The 21463-nt window shown below is 37.7% G+C and overlaps 2 protein-coding genes across 2 annotated transcripts; one reads left to right on the top strand and one right to left on the bottom strand.

Moving 5' to 3' along the window:
• Positions 1-2389: 2389 nt before the first annotated feature.
• On the bottom strand, positions 2390-12108 carry LOC115437880 (transcription factor BTF3 homolog 4-like). Its single transcript, XM_030161262.1, has 6 exons — positions 12043-12108; positions 11388-11450; positions 10133-10246; positions 9494-9695; positions 6466-6525; positions 2390-2999 (listed from the first exon to the last, which is right to left on the bottom strand). Exons 2-6 carry the CDS (start codon positions 11439-11441, stop codon positions 2953-2955), a joined length of 477 nt encoding a protein of 158 aa, XP_030017122.1. The 5' UTR covers positions 11442-11450; positions 12043-12108; the 3' UTR covers positions 2390-2952.
• Positions 12109-12552: 444 nt separating this feature from the next.
• On the top strand, positions 12553-21457 carry txndc12 (thioredoxin domain containing 12 (endoplasmic reticulum)). The gene is made up of 7 exons (XM_030159673.1): positions 12553-12744; positions 13999-14059; positions 15178-15230; positions 18303-18376; positions 18502-18571; positions 20350-20433; positions 20535-21457. The coding sequence occupies exons 1-7, from the start codon at positions 12639-12641 to the stop codon at positions 20612-20614; spliced, it is 528 nt and encodes a 175-aa protein (XP_030015533.1). The 5' UTR covers positions 12553-12638; the 3' UTR covers positions 20615-21457.
• Positions 21458-21463: the final 6 nt, after the last annotated feature.

Here is a 21463-nt window from a genome sequence, read left to right as displayed (position 1 = left end):
TTCATAATTCTACATAAAAAAAGTAAAATCTCAAGTGTACCTGTCTTACAAAGTTCACATGGTCCTCTCAATTTACAGCATATTGTTTTAAAATTTTCATTTACAATAAGTGTAAGTGAATGTTCTGTCAGTTACTTGTATAGTGTTGGTTGGTTCACAATGTGCTTTATAACTTTATAATTATTGTTACATTCCATTCAACTCAGTCATGATTTTGAATATATGACACAGTAGCAGTCAAATATAGAATGGAGTAAAAGTGAGTGAAGACAATGCTTTCCATTGCTTAAACTATCAATACTACAGTATAAAATAATAATGCACTTCATTGATTTCCACCGTTCTTGAAAGATGATTTTCAATACTGATATTTTTACATTGCTAAAGTTAGATATGAAAATCTCATGTTCAAAATTTGACAGAAAAATATCATCTGCAAAGAGTTAAACCAATCAATACTGTACAAGTACTTAGATTAACCCCTTATCGGGTAAATGACCACTTTTGGTAATTTCTGCGGACATTAAATATGGGACCAATCCCATGCCTCAGTGAGCTCAAGAAGCATGTTGGTTTTATAAAACTATACAGTGATTCAGAAAGATTTTATAGAAATTTTGAAGCTGTAAATAGAGAATATGAGTGATTTTGGTCAGTTTATGACCTTATAACAGTTGTTTTATTGCATGTGCTTACTTTTTAGCAAGCACTACATGGATGTTTTATGGCAAGAGGAGACTGTTGTCATGCCAGCCAACAAGGAGGTAGATGACAACATTCAATAACACACTAAGGTTGAAATTTTGAATTTCAAAGTATTTAAATGAGTGCCCTATAAAGGCTTAACATATCTTTTATAAATGTACAACCATCAATCAATCAATCAATCAAATTTTATTTAAATAGTGCCAAATCATAACAAAAGTTATCTCATGACACTTTACATAATAGAGCTGGTCGAAATCAGACTCTCAACTACATTCTACATCAAGGGCGTCAAACTAATTTTAGTTCAAGGGTCACATACAGCCCTGTTTCATCTCAAGCGGGCCAGACTAGTAAATAATAACATAATACACTATGTATATACATAACTCACGTTTTTTTCCTCTGTTTTAGTGCAAAAATATGAGTGCAATTTTAACAATATGCCTCAGTTCATCATTTACTCATATATAACAACTTACAGATCACAGTGGATCTACAAAGGCATTAAACATTCAATCACAGGCAGAATATTATTAAAATTCCACCTATTGTTCTTAAGAAATTACATGGTTGTTCAGGTGATTCACATTTTTTGTGAAAGGATAGTTTGTAAATGTAAACATTTTCATCATGTTTTTTTTTTCTTTCTGCACACAAAGAGAAAAAAGGAGTTGTCATCATTTTTGGGATATGTTGTTATTTGACTTGTCTGATCCATTTGTGATGGAATTGGGCTGAATGTGGCCCCTGAACTAAAATAATTTTGATACCATTTACAGTCAGTATCTTCAGTGTAACATTTGCACTTTGCAAATTCATCCCATGGGCCAGATTGGACCCTTTCGTGGGCCGGTTTTGGCCCACAAGCCACATGTTTGACACCCCTGTTCGACATAATTCTACATATTTCCATCCCATTTTTCAGACTTACTAGACTTGGGCTTTTATTTGTGATCCGGCAGCACGCCGTTTCCGGTTTGTGTGCGTACCTTCTCTAAGGTTTCACTGCTCGCCTCCATCCAGCCTGCACTCGGTGCACTGTGCACCACCGCAGCAGCAGCAGCAGCAGGAGGGACATTTTGGCTCAAAGCGGGCTGAAGGTGGAGTGGCGAGCCCCGGGGCGGGTCCGCAGTCTCCGTCCCGTCGCGGTACGACACCCAGGAGCCAAAATGGCATTCATCTCCCGTAACCTTGTCAGACCTCTCCTGTTACACGGAACCACGGCGGCCACGGGTGGATGAGCAGGATGCAGCAGAGGACAGCCGAGCGTCGCAGATGATCAATGAAACAGGATGTGACAGTTTTGGCGGGGATATAGTGATGCGTAAAACCCACCCAAACTCGGTTAACCCTTACTTACTTCAACACCCACTTCAGTGCATTACACACTGCTGCAAATTTAGCCAAACGGATCATTATTTATCTGGATGGTTTAATATGTAAAAAGCCTTAATATATTGTACACTATCTGAAAAGAGTCAATACAGTAGATAATTTTTAGTTTTTAAATAGAAACGTAAATAAAATAATCAATTATAATAAACAATACTATTAATCAAAATCCCAGATCTACATAAAAATGTAGATAGAGAATTTACACTAACCATAATAATAGTTTATATTATAATAAATGTTTTCTATGATTTCCAATAGGTCTGAAAGACAAGGTGAGCTGTGCAACTTTTCACAGGCTGGAGTGTTTATTCTATTTATAAAACGAGCATCAGTTACAAATATTTAACATATAGAGACCTCACACACTACTTGAACACCTGCAGGAAAAACAATACTGCTGCTTTCTGATCATTTGAATTAGTGTTCAACTTGAAAGTCCAAGAATAGAAAGAAATCTCATTAGCCCAAAATGCTTTATTAAATTCATAACCACCACTATATGTAAAGTGGATTCTTCATTCACTTGTACTGTAATTTGATATACAATCTCTTAAATACTAGATGCCATGTTTAACCACGTAGAAAGCTCATTTCTAAACACATGAAGTCCTTTGGGTGCTGAGAGTCGTACAGATCCTGGTGTGTCCACAATGAATCCAAACCTACTGTATCTGCTGGTTGTAGTTGTTTTGCTGTGGTGGCAGGCTAAACCTAAGTGGTTCACATCTCAGGAGATGGTGCACTGCACCTTTAACAACAGTTTCCCCATTGGAGGAAATGCCTTTTGTGAGTCCAACTGAGGAAAAGGATTAAATGGCTGACTGATTAAAAAAAAAAAAACATTATTTATCAGTTTGCTTCATTCTTTGAGGCTTCATCAAAGTTCTCCACGAGATCTGAAAGAGAGAAAACAACACAGTGCATTATGGGGTTGTCTTCAAAGCACACACAGAATGTTAGGGAGGCTACAACTTAAGAACTGATAACAAGCCATGGATTAGCCTGGTCCCATCACTTTGTTTTTGTGTATTTACCTAATGAAGTCATTTTTTTCCACCAACTTCTTATGTTTTTATGCATTTACCATGATTACAATTTGTGACTTAAACGTTTTTTGAACTCAGTGAAAGGAGGTTGAATGATTACCAAAAACTTAGAGGTCAACTTCATACCCACATGAAATAATATCACTGAATATAAAACACTGGTTTATGAATGTTTGGTGGTGGTCGGAGGGGCTGTTTGATGTGAATTGGCAGCCACTCTTCTGTCAGCCTGCCCCAGGGGAGCTGCGGCAACAAACGGAGTTTACCACCACCAGAGTGTGAATGTGAGCGTGAATGAATAATGGATCAATAATGTAAAGTGCTTTGGGTGCCTCGAAAAGCACTACAGAAATCTAATCCATTACTATTATTATTAGGCTTATAACGGTACACAAAATTTTTGGTTCAGTACGTTTTCAGTTTTGAAAGCCACAGTTGATTTTTTTTTCTCGGTTTGGTACGGGAAGAAAGAAAACCCCTCAAAATGTCTTTAATGCATTTATGAATTTTTGAACATTTTTCCCCCGATTTTTGGCGACAACAGAATATAGAAAAACAGGAATAATATAATTCTGCTGCTATAAATCAAATAGAAAATAAAATAAATGAAATATTACGAAATGTATTTTAAACATTAGTATTGCATTTTTCCCTGAAAGGTAGTTTGAAGAAACAACAAAAAATCACATGAAGTGCAACATTAACAAAAGGGCAAACTCATATTCTCTTTTAACACACTTAAGAGCAACATTGACAACAAAATTAACCAAATTATTTATTCAAGGTCAACTTACAAACTATTTAGACCACTATGTGTACTTGTGTCTGTGTGCAGGGTGCGATTTGTCAAAAACACGGGGGGGGGGGGGGGGTATTATTTTCCTCCTAGTGGGGGGGCAGTTATATACGTGGGGGTGCAGTCCATAACTAACATAACTATTGCTGGCGTGAAACGAAAGTGAAACTTTACATACTTTCAACGTCCAACTCCCGGGTTCTACTCCTCTATTATACAGTGTGAGTGTATGTGTGTGAGAGAGAGAGACAAACAGACAGAGCTAGTGCAAGTGTTTGAGAACTACCGTAGTTCATAGGCAGTAAACAACGTTCGTCTTATCACTGTCTCTTTCCCCGTTGTTGTCTTTCACCAGGACCTGAACTGATCCCAAATAGGACTGTAATGATGGAGGAAGGTCTTCAATCTCTTTCTTCCAGGTTGACATCATATTTGTTTTGGGTTTTTTTTACCTTATGGCAGCTGCTATTTCTTATTTTGGGTCAATGTGCGCTCCTTCAATATGTTTGTGTGGAACTTGCATGGATTTAAAGTTCCGCATCGAACAACGTCTTTCGTTCCTTTTTCTTTTTCTCAACATACTGTGCTGTTTCAGTAGAGCTGTGTACCGAACTGAACAGGTGCGTACCGAAACGGTTCGGTTCGATATGTGTGGCGTTACAGGCCTAATTATTATTATTATTATTATTATTCCAGCCAGTGAAGCATACAAAAAGTTAACAATTTTTTAAAAAAACTTCTTTAAACTGTTTGTTTCTGCCGTGAATGTCAACCCTTTCCCAAAATACACTATATTGCCAGAAGTATTGGCTCACCCATCCAAATAATCAGAATCAGGTGTTCCAATCACTTCCATGGCCACAGGTGTATAAAATCAAGCACCTGGGCATGCAGACTGCTTTTACAAACATTTGTGAAAGAATGGGTCGCTCTCAGGAGCTCAGTGAATTCCAGCGTGGAACTGTGATAGGATGCCACCTGTGCAACAAATCCAGTCGTGAAATTTCCTCGCTCCTAAATATTCCACAGTCAACTGTCAGCTGTATTATAAGAAAGTGGAAGTGTTTGGGAATGACAGCAACTCAGCCACGAAGTGGTAGGCCACGTAAACTGACAGAGCGGGGTCAGCGGATGCTGAGGCGCATAGTGCGAAGAGGTCGCCAACTTTCTGCAGAGTCAATCGCTACAGACCTCCAAACTTCATGTGGCCTTCAGATTAGTTCAAAAACAGTGCGCAGAGAGCTTCATGGAATGGGTATCCATGGCCGAGCAGCTGCATCCAAGCCATACATCACCAAGTGTAATGCAAAGCGCCGGATGCAGTGGTGTAAAGCACTCCGCCACTGGACTCTAGAGCAGTGGAGGCGCCTTCTCTGGAGTGACCAATTGCGCTTCTCCATCTGGCAATCTGATGGACGGGTCTGGGTTTGGCGGTTGCCAGGAGAACGATACTTGTCGGACCACATTGTGCCAAGTGTAATGTTTGGTAGAGGGGGGATTATGGTGTGGGGTTGTTTTTCAGGAGATGGGCTTGGCCCCTTAGTTCCAGTGAAAGGAACTGTGAATGCTTCAGCACACCAAGACATTTTGGACAATTCCATGCTCCCAACTTTGTGGGAACAGTTTGGAGCTGGCCCCTTCCTCTTCCAACATGACTGTGCACCAGTGCACAAAGCAAGGTCCATAAAGACATGGATGACAGAGTCTGGTGTGGATGAACTGGACTGGCCTGCAGAGTCCTGACCTCAACCTGATAGAACACCTTTGGGATGAATTAGAGCGGAGACTGAGAGCCAGGCCTTCTTGTCCAACATCAGTGTGTGACCTCATAAATGCGCTTCTGGAAGAATGGTCAAAAATTCCCATGAACACACTCCTAAACCTTGTGGACAGCCTTCCCAGAGGAGTTGAAGCTGTTATAGCTGCAAAGGGTGGACCGACATCATATTGAACCCCATAAACTAGGAATGGGATGTCACTTAAATTCATATGCGAGTCAAGACAGGTGAGCAAATACTTTTGGCAATACAGTATAGATTTCATAGAAATCCAACACATTTTTAGGAAAATATAATTTTTTTTTTCAGCTCTTTAGCTGCATTTAGCAACACCCGTGTTTTGTACCAGACTAAATCACTTCTTCATTTAATGGAGCTTTAAGAAAACTTAATACAATCAAATTTGGTTGCAAGGGTGTGAAAACTGGTGGATATATTAATTTTAAATATGAAAGATTAAGTAACAAATTGTTAGTTTTTACTCACAATTAACTATTTAGAGGAACAGCACCATCAGTACAAATTTTACACCGATCCATTGAAAAATAATCAAACTTTGAGGTTTAGTATACACATAATAATGATGAAATTTAGTTTTGAGGCCAAACCTGAAACAAATTTAAAGCTGAGGAATGTTTGGATTTTGCAAGGTGTCACAAATGCAAGTTTTCATATTATTATTATTTTTTAAATCTATGAGATGAGCCAACAGGGTTGGCTGAGATGGTAGTTGTGTCTTTACCTGGTACATCGTCATCCTCCTCCTCTGCAATCTCCTCCTTGACTGCTTTCATGTCCATTGCTGCAATTAAAAAAATATATCCAAAAGAGTGAAAAGTCAAAATTTTGCTACCGTAACCTTCATAACACTTTGTGAGCCAGTGCATATTACATATATTTTTACAGCAGCTGCCTATTACAAAGTTGCAAGATCACTACTCAAACTTTTATGCCTGCTGTGTTTTCCTGAAGATTTAGTCTGTAATGTTTAATGATGTAATGGTTCTTATTTGCTGGTGATTATATACTAATGAAAGAAAACTTTGAATATTACATTCCATTTCTGTAATTAGATTTTCCAAAATCTTATACTCTGGACCTTTAACTTCTTGTTCTGCTGAATCTTTCTGAAAAGGCCACTTCACATTGTGCAAACATTTTGGGATAAAACTGGATGCCTCCTCCTCCACTGCAGAGCTGTCCTCACTTAACATGATTAGTGGGGATGACATGTTAAAATTCTCCCCTCATCACTTTACTGCCTTCATTTTCATCTAAATTCAAGCTGAAAAATGTTCAGACAGTGAGCCGGACAAATGTAACAGGACACCTTAATGAACAATCAATCCGTCAATTTCCTCAGCTGCTGTTTTTGCTCTTTCAGCATTGTCTTTTCTGGTCTTTTTTCTTCACTGTCTGTCAGTGTCATCTACTTTCTTTCAGTCACCTTTACTGTTGTAATCTGCATCACTGCTAAAAAGTAATCCATTAACACATCTGTATGAAGTGCCCCATTAATCTTTGTTTCTACAGTGTGTCTTTGTCTTCTGTGTTTGAGCCAGTTTTACTTTAACTACTGTTCGGATGGTTTCCAAAATGCATCATCCAGGCCTGCAGTTTTTCATGTCCTTGAATTAATTAGCATATAAACTGGGACCATGGGACCATATTTGGACAAATGAAGGGGAGCTGGGGGAACAAAAAGGATCATAGCTGAGCTAATGCAAAATGCTAGGTAACCAACACAATAAAGTGGTAGTGTTTTGTAACAAAGTCATGTGACAATGTTGTTAGTGTAATTGGAACCACAACTACCGCTGAGCATTAAATTAGGAATATTAAGAAATAAAAAGAGTTTCATTAAAAAAAAAAGAAAACAAGAAAAGCACTCGGAGAGCGCAGACCTCCGCCAAGTCGGATCTACCTCCCGTGCGTGCGTGTTTGTTTGTTAGCAAGATAACTCAAAAAGTTATGGATGGGTTTGCATGAAATTTTCAGGAAATGTTGATACTGGCACAAGGAAGAAATGATTACATTTTGGTGGCATTGGGGGGGGGGGCAAACAAACAAACACGCAAACACGCATGCACACACACAAAGCAAAGTGATCACAATACCTCCTGACAGAGGTCATAAGCATAAGCTCAGAAAGTCCAACACAGCATTAGCTCTATTTAGAGCAGTACACTTAATAGTGAGTCCAAATAAAATGAATTATTGACCTGGCATTTTTGGAAAGGTGTTTAGTTGTATCCCAACATCTAGTCACAATCAGCAGTGTTATACTGTCAGGTACTTCCACATAAGCTTCAATTTCAAGCCACCAGACCAAACCTGTGATTTAGAGACAGCCTTCTAAAACAAAATGAATATCTTACTCTGTATAAATGCAAACATGATACCAAACGACAAAGTAAAATGTGATAAAAAACTAAAGTCAATATCTTATAACCATATTTTTCCATTAGTGAGTTTTGTTTTAAATTTCATAGCTTTATTTAGAATTTCATCCCAGTAGCTTAAAGCTGCGGGAGACTTTCGTGACCAATTTTTCATCAAATCTGTAAAACCGCAGTCATAGCCTAAGTATCACGAATCCGTAAGTCTTTCTGTGATTACTCACCTGAATCTCTTGCATCACAGTAAACAGAGCCGGGAGGTAACTCAGGCATCTTCAGAATTTTGTTGCGACATGCATTGTGGGAAATGGAGGTTCGCGCAGCCACCTGGCAGAGGCACCCGCTACAGACATGATGCAGAAGCTCCCTTCCCTCTATGCATATTCTTCCAGCCAATTCCACGTTTCAGCCATTTCTGGGTCGTGTTTGTTGCAGCCATATAATATCATATGGCTGCACTGCTACTGACGCTGCTAGGCGGCTGCGCGAACTTCCATTTCCCACAATGCACGTCACGACAAAATTCCGAAGATGCCCGAGTTACCTCCCAGCTCTGTTTGTAAACACATGGTTTGTCTATGGTGGATGGCACTTCGAAATTGTTCACTGTGACACAAGAGATTCAGGTGAGTAATCACAGAAAGATTTACAGATTTGTGATACTTAGGCTATGACTGAGGTTTTACAGATTTGATGAAAAATTGGTCACGAAAGTCTCCCGCACCTTTAAATCTTTCTATAGAAATGTCTCTCTTTGACAGCTTCAACAGTAAACTAGAAAAACCAAAGATTATATCCAATAAGTGATTTCCATAATGGTGATGATCTTCTTTGTTGTACTTGGATGTTTTCTCTAACCATCCATCTTTTTCATCTCCATTTCTATCACATTACAGTGCTGCTCTGATTACATACTGCAGTGTTGTCTAGTATAAGGTTAATATTTTCTTATTGTCGTATTCCTATAATATCACAAATAATTTTAAAGTTGCCATGTGATCATTTACACCAAGGGTCCATTGTGTGATATTTACTGACATCTAGTGACGTACTTGCAGGCTACCGATTACCCTCAAAGGCCAAAACAGTCTTTGATTAACTCTGGTCCACACTCAAAGTGTAGTATGTGACAGAAATGTGCCTCAAAACAGGATGCCATCCACTACTGATTGGAAAAAGCAGAAGCGGAAGTCTATTCTGAACTACTGGAGAAACATGACTGCACAATATGGGCAATACGTGGAAGGCAGTGTGAGAGATTTATGAGCATTCAAGAGAGTTTAGTGATTCCTACATAAAAACTAGGAAGTGTAGTAATATCACTTGGCCACTCATGTGCACAGGCCTCTTCTGATGTTTGTGTACACTCACATTGCCGTGGGAACTGCTCAGCCAGCTTGCGCAGGCTGCTGAGGCTGTCGGCTCCCAGCTGGCTCAGGATGCCTGGCAGCATCTCAGTCAGCTGCTTGGTCTCAGCGTGGCCTGTAATGGCAAAGGTGTTGGCAGACAGAGACGCCTGCACTTTGGGATTGTTGAAGTGGATTACTGTCCCGTCGTCTTTCATCATATTCACCTAAATGGAAAAAAAAAACAGCTTTAGCAGCTCTCATACCATGACATTATTTAAATCAAGTTTCACACCTAAAACAATCTTGCATTGTTTATACATAAAGGTAAAAGTGCTCTAATAGCATCAGCTCCAGTTACAAATAATTAAACAGAAAAGTCGAGGTTTATTAACAATTTATTCAATTTACTGCAAAATATATCAGTTACATTAAGACCCTCAACATTAATCTTTCTCTTTGTGCAATAACATGTTGTGACAAACTAAACACTAAAGCAAAGGATTGCATAATTGAAGAAACCAGCCTAGTTTGATTTTCTTTCTCTTTTATCTAACATGAGTCTAATAATGAAAAATTCATCACTTCATACAAATAAAATATATCAAAACAATGCAGCTTTAATGAAATACAGATGTGTTTTCTTGGAATCTTGTCATCTCACCTCTTCTATCCCAGCAATGTTGTTCACTGCCAGTTTCTTCAAAGAGCCTTGAAGTTTTTTGTCATCAGCTGTTGCCGTTTTGTGAACAACCTTTTTCTTCCTGCGGGCTGTTCCCTGTCGAAAAGAACAGGTGTTGTTGCCACAAAGGATTAGTTCACTGAAACAGTCTAAATGTCAAGTAGAGTCTATGACACAGTCTTTATTTCATCTATACGGGATAGTGTTTTAATAGTGTTTAAATTCTGTCTTTTAAAAACAACAGTCGTGATGGAGTTACAAACATAAGAATAGATCTGGTTAACACAGCACATTATCTAATAACCTAAGACATATTATTTGGAATGTGTTACAGTATTTGTTTATCTACAATCAAAATGGCTGGGGTGCCACGCTATAAGAGGAGGGGAAATCCCACAAAATTATATAATGCAAAAGATGATACAGTTTTAACAAATTCTACAAGATTACAAGAACCTGAAACCATAAACTAAGGAGGAAGACCAAGTCAAATTTGACACTGATCAAACACAACGTACATGCTGTGATGAAGCTCCATATGTGCATGTCGGTATTGTATACAGCAAATTTGATTGGTTTTCTCAAATAATCTAACTGCCATTTGATTCAAGTCTTAATAAATCAATAGAACCTGAGCACCTGATTTTATTCTACTTATTTCCACCTGTTTCCCAAGGATTAAATGCAGTTCCACCATGTCTATTTATTGATTTGATTGCTTGTTTACTGGCAGACAGCATAAAAACTGCTGCACCAATTTAGAATGAAACATGGCAGGAAGGGAAGGGCATGAGCCACAGACCAACCACTTGAAATTTTGGATCAGATGCACTTAAAGGCCCTTCTGACACTGTGATACAGCATTTAGTTGAGTTGGGAGTTGAATTGAATTGCATTGTGGACTCTGTACCCTTCAAGTTGACAGATGTACATAATTAGTTACTTTTGACTTGATCTACTGACCAAAAAACATAAGAGGCACAGAGACATTCTTTCACTAATAGCACAAATAACGCCACCAAGTGTGTGAATGAGGTAAAGAATGCCAGTGAACCAGGACAAAGGCAGGGGCCAGAGTTCTCCATTATAAAGGGACTGCTGAGGTCAGGAGGAAAGGCCTGACAGATGCTGCATACCATCACACTTCTTCAAATGACCAATGACAGACAACACAGCTAACTCCTTACTGAGAAACCAACGCCACTGCATATAAACCAATTGATGAGGTATACTGTACCTTTCCACCTATCCGGACTTGTGCCTGAAGTTTGGCAAGTTTCTCTTGATTCATGGTGTTTCTGTGTAAATAAATAAAAAATTATACATATACATATATATATATATATATATATATATATATATATGTATATATATATATATATATATATATATATATATATATATATATATACACACACACACAATAGTCTTACAGTTCTCTAAATCATAAAACAAACAACCAAATAACGACAACATACTTCAATAACACACAATTTGATAAAGAAACACGTGACCCCTTAAAATGCAGTAAATAAAGAACAGCATTAATCAGCTCCACATTTTCATTAGCAACGAGCTAGAAAACTGCTAAAGGGCTCAGCTCACAGTTTTATTCACGCCTGGATGAGAGCTAATACACGTTAACTAACTGCTACATTAGAATTATCACTATATGAGAGTACAAGTTATAAATGGCATTCATATTTAATTTTACTCGATTTAGGGTGCTTACTAGAAAGCTAGTATAGCTAGTATTAGCATGGTGGCTAAAAAAACAAGATAATAGACTAAGGTTTTTGTTTTTTACTAACTAAACAACCAACAGCAACGTCACTAGAATGGTAAAAATAAATCGTCTCGGACAGGTAGATGAGAAAATAATGATTATTTACCTCTTAAAGAAGATTTAACTGACAGTGTGTTCAAGTCTTGTCTCGATACTAACGAGGGTGAAGCAGCAAAGCTAAAGCTCGAGGAAGGCCGCAGTGATTAAACACACTTCCGGTTTAGTATTTCATAATATGACATTAATAAGACGTGATAATATGTTATTTCAAATAAAAAAACATTTAATTTTTAACAAGGTGTGAATTATATTCTATATAATATTCAAGCAAAATTTCAGTACTTGGAATGCCAAGATCAAACCATTTACATTTTATTTGATGCTTTTACATTGTTGATATCATGTAAGTTTCCGGTTTTTTACTTGCATTTCGCAGTATAACTTGATCATTTACACCACAGACAAGGAGCACGCGGTTGTGTGGATGTGATGTCATGTGAACAGCTGTCCAATGGGAAGAGGAGGAGGGAGGTGACGCTCGCACACGCGCGCACGCCCACACACACCCCGCTCCCGCCTCACAAGACGGACTCTTACAGTGAAAGGCATATATTGAACATCCGGGTCGCATGTTAAGCAGCAGCAGTCACTGCCATTACCTGTCTGCCAGCCGCCGCATCTGTGAGGGAAAGGCCAGCTGAAATGCAAACATCCGTGCTGAAAATGGTATTATTCTCGTTTTTGCAGGTGTTTTTGTCTCTGTCGTGTTTTCAGGATGTGATCTCAGCGGCGGCAGCGAGCAGCCGAGGTGAGTTCAAGTGTTGGAGTTAATTTGTGAAGTGGAGCGAGTGTGAACAGGACATGGTCATTGATATTCCCGCTGTCTTTGTGTCCGCATCCCGGAGCATTAAACCAGGATCCTGCACACGTAGTTCTAGTGACAAGGTGTGCCCTGTATTTTTTCAGCCACACCTGAATTCTTAATTTCCTGTACTTTACTTAAGCTGACGTGTTTTTAATTTTGCCCCCCCCCGCCCCCCGTGTTCCTGTTTCCAGATTCAGACTAATAATACATTCCGAGGAACGTGTTTACTCAGAGATGATCAGTATTCATTGAGCATAATGTATAAATGCACATTAGAGGAAAATGAATGACAGCTCAAGGTACAAGCATGTTACGGCTTTGAATCAGTCAAAAAAAAAAAAAAAAAAGCACAATGATATAGAAATACAATAATATGGACTATAATAGACAGACTATTTAACGGTGCAGGAAGTATTAGACAGACAAGATATTTTCATGCATTCTTCTAAACTTTATGTAAGCAGAGTGAACGTGTTGAACATTCAAAAATGCACTGATCAGATGTTTGTCACGAAGGGTTGAGAAAAGAGCAAAACATTTCAGATAACACTGAAACAAATATATGTGGAAATTTGATTGTGACTATTTGTCACTATTTTATCATTTAATGGGATAAAAAATGATCAGAAAAGAATGCTGAGGAGTCACTGCTTTTTTGCGTTATCAAAAGCATCTCCGGGCTGTGAACTTGAATTCTAAGAGACAAGGATTGTTCTAACTACTTAGGCGTTTAATAGCTAAAAGAAAGAAAGAAAGAAAGAAAACAGGTTGTTTCAGCCAATTTAATTATATGATGATCCTGTACCATGTAAAAGATAACACACTTACAATAGGAGGGTAGAATCAGTAACTTATTCATATTTTAATGATTAAAATATAACACAGTTGAACTACATGAAAGGTACAGTTGGTGAAAATAGATAAAATCAAGAATACACCCTTTGCATACAAAGAGGACACATGACAATGGAGCTTCTATTGACATATTTATCTGAAGGCCACTAGTAGGCCTAGCAGTTTCAGAATCAGACCTTCCTGGTATTGGATTACCACAGTTACATTTGCAATAGTTTCCCTGACACTTTTGCCTTTTGACGTTGTATTTAGGGCAGACCTGCCTGTTGCAGAAACTTAACACCATTCTCACAGTGCTCAGTGCTACTGCTGCTGTGCTCATTTTTCTTGATTCTCCTGCAGGGTTTGGAAACAACATCCACTGGAGGACGCTGGATGATGGCAAAAAAGAAGCAGAAGCTAGGTGAGACCTGACATGTAAAATACTTCCTCATATTCTGGTGCAGTGGCTTTTGTGCAATTATTGCCATGAGGCCTAAAGCGAAAACTGCCTTCTTACTTCTAAAGGCCAGTTGATACTAGGAGCTGTACATGATAACATAATTACTTATTAGTCCAGGGGTGTAATATAATGGCAAGTGGTCAGACCAGTAAAATAATTGGATAAGAACCCATAAATAATGTCAACTCCAAAGTTTTCTCTAAGAGTGAAAAAAGTAAAATTACACTATGAAAATGTTCACATTTATAAACAGTACTGGAACATAACATGAACAAATGTGAAAAACCTGAAAAATAAGTGCAATTTTAACAATATTATGCCTCAGTTTATCATTTACACATGTGCATTACAACTTCCAGATCCACAGTGGATTTACAAATATACAAAACATTTAGTAATCACCAGATTATTGTTAAAATTCCACTTCTCTATAGATATTTTGTGTTGTTCATATTTGTTCAGGTTATTCATGTTTTTTTTGTGGAACAATAGTTTGTAAATGTAAACTTTTTTTTGTAATTTTACATTTTCACACTAAAACAAGATCCATTCAAGATTGAATTGGTCTGTATGTGGCCCTTGAACAAAAATAATTTTAACATGCTTGGCTATAACAGTCAAGGACTATAACAGTCAAGGATGTTAATTACACTTAAGTGTAATTTTTGCATTTTATAAATTCATCCCACGGGCTGGATTGGACTCTTTGGTGGGCTGGTTTTGGTCCACGGGCTGTATGTTTCACACCTCTGTATTAGTCCTCCAACAGCATAAGGGATTTTAATATTAAAAGTAAGGATTAAAATATAAAATTATATGAAGTAGCACTCAGTAAAATAGTATTGATAAGTAAGTACTGAGAAATGTTTAAGAGTAAAGTAGGAACAGTTATTATAATAAGTCTTGTATATTGGTGAGAGCCCTTTACTCTGTATCAACTGCACATTGTAATATTGTAGATTGTATCATCAAAGAAAAAGTCTGTATTGTTTATGATTTAATATACTGTAGAGCTGATAAGAGTGCCATTTCATTTTTGACAAACTTTCCCCCTTCTGTTTTTTCTTTTGTATCTTCAGTGGGTTGCCACTCATGGTCATCATCCACAAGAGCTGGTGTGGGGCATGCAAAGGTAAAATAACACCTTCCTCCTCTACTTACAAATTAAACAAATGCGAAGATGTCTTGATGGCAATAATAGATAAAGATAGATGACACTTTCTGCAAGACTTCAAAAGTCCAGTGTAGGGGTTGAATATAAAATAAAATAATATAATATCAAAATTCTGTGTTATTAGTGCATAATCACAAGTAAATTAGAATCATTTTTGTTGCCCTACAAGGAACTGTTTATCTACAGACGCAGCAGATTACCATGGTTTGTAAAAGTACTCAAAACTGACTTCCTATCTTCCTCTCTCATTTCTTCTGTTTTATTGTGGGTCGTATCATCATAAAGGTGTAATACCCTCACCAACTACCATGCAGCCATGGCTCAGGAGGTAGAGCAGGTTGTCCAAACCGTAGGGTTGGCAGTTCAAATCCCGCTCTGTCCTAGTCATGTGCCGTTGTATCCTTAGGCAAGACACTTCACCCATGCCTCCAGTGTCACTCACACTGCTGTATGAATGTGGTGGTTATGAATTGGCAGTCACGCTTCTGTCAGCCCTCCCCAGGGCAGCCATGGCTACAAACATAGTTTACCACCACCAGAGTCTGAATGTGAGAATGAATGAATTATGGATCTATAATGTAAAGCTCTTTGGGTGCCTTTAAAAGCGCTATAGATATCTAATCTGTTATAATTATTACCAAACACTGAGTTTATTGAGAAAGTTGCTCTAGGGGAGGAAGAGTTGAGGACAGAGCACTGAACCATGCAAGTAAAATAATTGGAACAAAATCAGTCACTTCTAGAGGAAAAAAAGCCTGCACTTAATGAAAAGGCCATCCTGATATTTGACCGTATGTTGTTGTCATTCATTCACCTTTCAGCTCCTTGGAGGTGAAATCGATCACAATGAAAACAATTTTATTTAAAGTTATGGTTAGTGCTTTTTTTTCCCCCCCACTATTTGCTGTTTTGTCGTGACTTTTTGCAGGAAGAAAAAAATCTGTCCATATCATCAATTCCATCATAACAATGGAAAAAAATAAAGATATTTTTTTGTCTGTACCCCCATTCCCACACTAAGGGTAGCAACATCTTTTTTAGCATGGAGACTTGGTCAAGACAATATCAGAAATAAAATTAAACACCATTAAAATCAAGGTATAATGTAAAATAAATCTTGTTGTGCTGTGACATTTCCAGAATGAGCCACCTCTCTGAGAGTCATTGTTGTCAGTAAAGCCAGTTCGGTCTGTTATTGTTGCCAAAAATAGCATTTAATTGGGCCGTTGTTTGATGTTTCAGTTGCACAATTGAATGGTTGAAGGTGAAGACAGAAAAAATATTAATGAAACACAAGTTTTGGAACTGATGTCAGTCTGCATGATTATGAGCTCTGCCAAAATTAAATCTGCAATGTTAGCAAACAAGACAAACAATACAAACAGGAAATGATAATTAGAGCAGGAGGCGGGGCCACTATGATATGGTTGTTAGCCTCAGTCTGATATTGGAGAGGCTGCTGGGAGAAAAGATGGGGTTACGTTATGGTTTTGAGACCCCAACAACAACAGCAAAAAAATAGGACTAATGGCCCTGTAGCTTACCAGCACGTTCTATCAAGAATCGATACCAAGTTGAATTTGCAAGTTTGTCCGGTTCTACCACTATGTTAGAGTCCTGCAGTCTTGATGCAGGAGATCAATCTTCCAATAGAAGTGGGTGGTACTTTCAGTGGAGAAGAACCCAACAAATTATATGAAAGTCCATATATGACTTCCTATCAGTGTTCAGTAGTAACCATATTGATATCTGTAACCATTTCAATGTTATGAACCATGAAAATATGGACCTTTATAACTAAAAGCAATTTTTTTAATATTTCAGAAAATTGTAAAAAAAAAAAAAAAAAAAAAAAAAATTAATAATAATAATAATAATATCTAAAAACCGTGAACAAACTTTGTAGACATTGTTCCAAGGAAGCACCATTTAACATCTGAAATGAATATGACCAGTAGCTTCATCAGAGAAGGTGTTTGAAGAAATTGCAAACGATGACAACAATGCCGGACACAGCGCCTTCACAATAGCTCAGTGGTTCACAACCTTTTTTGGCTCGTGACCCCATTTTAACATCGCAAATTTCTAGCAACCCCAGACATTCAAACATCTTTCTCTTTGAGATGTCTTAACGGGACCAGGCAGGCGAAGAAATCTTTCCATTCTCTGTTCGGCCCGTTTTTTTTTTTTTTTTTTTTTTTTTTTTTGACTGCGACTGTGTCCAGGCAGGTTGAAGCGTAGTAACGCATGCAGTCACATGATCAGGTCAATCAAGAAATGCCCTCTCAGATATTATATCCTGCATTTTGTTTGAAATTGATTTTTAGTAGGAAAAATGTGTGGTGTTTTAATTATAATGAAAAATATATTAAATCATTAAAAAAGAAATTTTTATTAGTAATTTATTATGTTTTTTTTTTTATCAATTACTAGAAATTTCAGGCAACCCCATTTGAATTCCAGGCGACTCCACATGGGGTCCCGACCCCAAGGTTGGAAAATACTGCAATAGCTCATGGCTGATCGGCCAGTGATCTAAACAATAAAGACTTGAGCCTGTTTGATACGCAAGTGTTTATGTGGATGTGTTTGTGTTTGTGGGGATGCTACCTGGATGGGGTGGGGGGCAAGTTCTCAACTTTTGTAAGAAATGCTTTAATGATGTTGATGTTGTTGATATGGAAAAATGATAAATTAAGTTGTAAAAAAAGAAAAATAATTTTTAAAAAAATAAGAACTTGAGTTGAACTATCGCTCATGTGCCGTCTCCACAGTAGATAAGAGAATATCAGACTGCATGAGGTTTGTTTTTCCACTCTGCAAACATCTAAAATAAGCAACTGTGGTGTGAAAACAAGAGATTATTGATGTACTGCAGACAAACTCCACTCTCCTCTGTATCCATGGTACAAACAAGTTTCATTTTGAAGATGGATCAGCACTGTGTTCTGCTGTGATTCAGCAGTATTTGTCCTGGATTTGAAGGTGACATAAAAACTGCTCACTAGTTATTTGTCCTTTTTTTATCAGCACTGAAGCCCAAATTTGCTGAGTCTGAGCAAATCTCTGAACTTGCACACAACTTTGTAATGGTCAACCTGGAGGTAAGAAAATGTCATATTTAAATAGATCTGGAGTCATATTTTTGCCCTTTTGTAGCTTAGTTTTTTCCTTTTTTTAAATAGTTGTGGTCCAAGGCCTGCAGATAATTTATGTCCTATTTGAACAGGATGAGGAGGAGCCAAGTGATACAGCTTTCAGCCCCGATGGTGGATACATTCCTCGGATTCTTTTCCTTGGTACGAAGGGGGTTGAGTCACTGTTAACGTGAACACTTCTTTTTTCTAATAAGGAGGCTTAGGAATCTGTAGGCAGCGTTGGTAAGCTGAAGTGGTTTCACTGAGCGCATGTAAGTGAACCAGTGGCAGCTGAGCACCATTTATCTTTAACAACATGTCAAAAAATGTGAAAGGTCCCTCATAAATACTCACAAACTAAAACACAAAGTGCATGCAGAGTCAAACATCACCTATATGTGCCACTCACTGCTGTGTACTTAAAACAGAGGCGTCAAACATACACCTGCAGGCCAAAAGCAGTCCACCAAATGGTCAAATCTGGCCTGCTGGATACATTTCAGAAGTGCAAAACTTACACTGAAAATATCAATCGTGAAGGGTGTTTAGGGGCCACACACAGCTCAATGTGATATCAAGTAAAATAATAACCCATAAATAATGATAACTCCAAATTTTCTCCTTGGTTTAATGTGAAAAAAGTAAAAAATATCGTGTCACAATAAAATGTGAATAACCTGAACAAATATGAGAATCCTGAAGTGTCTTAAGAAAAATAAATGCAATTTTAACAATATTATGCCTGTTACAAATGTTTTCTGCATTTGTCGATCCACTGTGATCTGTAAGTTGTATTACTAATAAGCTGCGACATAATATTGTTGAAATTGAACTTATTTTTTAAAAAGATATTTCAAGGTGTACATGGTTATTTAACTTTCCCACTAAAACTAAGAAAAATTTTAAATATAATTTATAAATTATGCCTGTTTTACTGGTCCGGCCCACTTGAAATCACATTGGGCTAAATGTGACCCCTGAACTAAAATGAGTTGACTTAAAACGTCAAGTTGAAGCTGCAGTAGGCAGTCACGGGGTAAAAAAAAAAAAAAAAAGACACTACTTCTGCTGCTTTCTCCTTTTGTCACTGATTAGTCTGTGGCCTTCCATGTGAAAATAAAAATGATTCAAGTCTTTTTTGTTTTAAAAAAAAAAAAGTTTTACGTAAACATGGTATCATTTGTGTGTCCCTGCATGCAGACTTTTTTGGGGACAATGATGAAATTGAAGAGTCAAATAACTTAAGTAGTATTAGTTTTTTTGTGTGTGACATACAACAGTAGCTATATTTTCTTAACCTAACTGACTCAAGTCAAGTGTTTCTCAAAAGCCCTTAAAGTTATAGAAAAATAACCTATATATGGCCTTAATATAACCTTTATATAAAATAACCTATACTTTTTTTTTATAATTTCCCCTTCATTTATCCTACATTTATTGCCAAGCCGCTGTTATTTCAGTGGCCAACATTAGCTGCTTATGTGGTTGTTTGGTGAAAAAAATGTTCTAAAAGTAACAATCAGTTCTTTTCAGGAACCAGTATAAACTGCTTACAAATACTAATAATAGGAAGTAATATTTTCACCCATGCACAGAACAAATGGAGTTTCTGGAACAGATTGGACAGTAACTCTCCTTTCCCACTCTCTCAGAATATCAAGAATATCAGTAGGATGCAGTAGAGGGTTGATATTTATTCCATGGTTTGATTTTAGTGACTTATTTCTATGTTGTTTTTTGAAGTGTCCACCATTAAATAAAGACACAAATCCCCCAAAAAAGTGAGTTGAAGTGCCTCCTGGGTATGGGACACTTGGTTGAACAAAAAACGTTTTAATGTTTGTCAGATATTGATCTAATGACTTAAATTATTTATGGGTACAGTAATGGCTGGTTTTCTGTATTTTAATAAACTGAACAAACCTCATACCCCCTAACAGATCCCAGTGGCCAAGTCCACCCTGAAATCACAAACAAAAACGGAAACCCCAACTACAAGTACTTTTACAGCAATGCAGACCAAGGTAAGAGCTGACACTGTAACCACTTGAAATGCATGCTGATATAAATGCAGGTAGACCTGAAGTAGTCGCTAATTTGTCCTTTGGTCTCCTCTGTTTCTCAGTTGTGTCCAGTATGAAGGAGGCACAGGAGAGGCTGACAGGTGATGCCTTTAAACGAAGTCACCCCAGCGATGAGCTGTGAGCAGGCAGAGACGTGGGCATCAGGCTGTAAGGGCTACACTTCCTCTACCTGTAGAGTACTCCATTACAACCCCTTTCACTATTTAAAGTTGGAAAAACGGAGGGGGTTCGTTTTCCAGCAACCAAACAAGCCAACCAGAAAAGACATCGGTGCTTGAGTATTTGTCTGTCCCATACAGTTTTACCAACACGACCCATGACTTCCTCCTGTTGTCTCTTTATTTCACTGCATTTAAAACCTACTGTTAATAATTAAATGCCATATACTGTATCTACTGTCTGTAGAGGATGTACATTAACTCAATCTAGCCAAGTAAACTGTAGTTTATTAACCTACTAACACTGTTGGATGGAAACCTTACGTCTGCACATTTCTGCCACATTCATAGACACAGATTAAAATGGCTTCTTATTTACTCCGAAACCATGAAAGGAGTGTTTTTAAAGGTCCCAGATCCTGACAGTTCAACCACTTTCCAGCCAACAGCAATGCACTGATCCTTTACTTTAGCCAAGACAAATATTTCAACACCTACAGTCATGTGCTTCCAACATCCTCTACAGTTCTTATATCTGTGACTATTTACCTGCGCCCTGTATTTCTGATTTATATTATCCACACTTATTAACATGATATTAGTTCATTTAATCCTGCCAATTTATGTATACTAATTTCCCAGTACCTCCAGTTTTGGTCTGAGTTTTTGTTGCCTGTGATGTGACACCTTTGGTTAAACCAGCCTTGTTAAATTCTCTGAATGAGGGATGATAATATTGGTTAAGTCTCTTGATGCATTTTATACAGGTACACAGCCATGTGTACTAATAAAGTTTGTTGTATTGAGTAGTT

The sequence above is a fragment of the Sphaeramia orbicularis genome, chromosome 17 (assembly GCF_902148855.1).
Source record: "Sphaeramia orbicularis chromosome 17, fSphaOr1.1, whole genome shotgun sequence".
NCBI lineage: Eukaryota > Metazoa > Chordata > Actinopteri > Kurtiformes > Apogonidae > Sphaeramia > Sphaeramia orbicularis.
The sequence above is the reverse complement of the archived record's forward strand: the minus strand, read 5'-3'. Positions and strand labels throughout refer to the sequence as shown.

Coding starts and splice junctions, on each gene's coding strand:
- LOC115437880 (XM_030161262.1), bottom strand. CDS start 11,441: ATGAATCAAGAGAAACTTGCCAAACTTCAGGCACAAGTCCGGATAGGT. Junction 10,247..11,387: donor AAGTCCGGATAGGTGGAAAG/GTACAGTATACC, acceptor TCTTTTCGACAG/GGAACAGCCCGCAGGAAGAA. Junction 3,000..6,465: donor GGAGGATGACGATGTACCAG/GTAAAGACACAA, acceptor TCTCTCTTTCAG/ATCTCGTGGAGAACTTTGAT.
- txndc12 (XM_030159673.1), top strand. CDS start 12,639: ATGCAAACATCCGTGCTGAAAATGGTATTATTCTCGTTTTTGCAGGTG. Junction 12,745..13,998: donor GGCGGCAGCGAGCAGCCGAG/GTGAGTTCAAGT, acceptor ATTCTCCTGCAG/GGTTTGGAAACAACATCCAC. Junction 18,572..20,349: donor TCCTCGGATTCTTTTCCTTG/GTACGAAGGGGG, acceptor ACCCCCTAACAG/ATCCCAGTGGCCAAGTCCAC.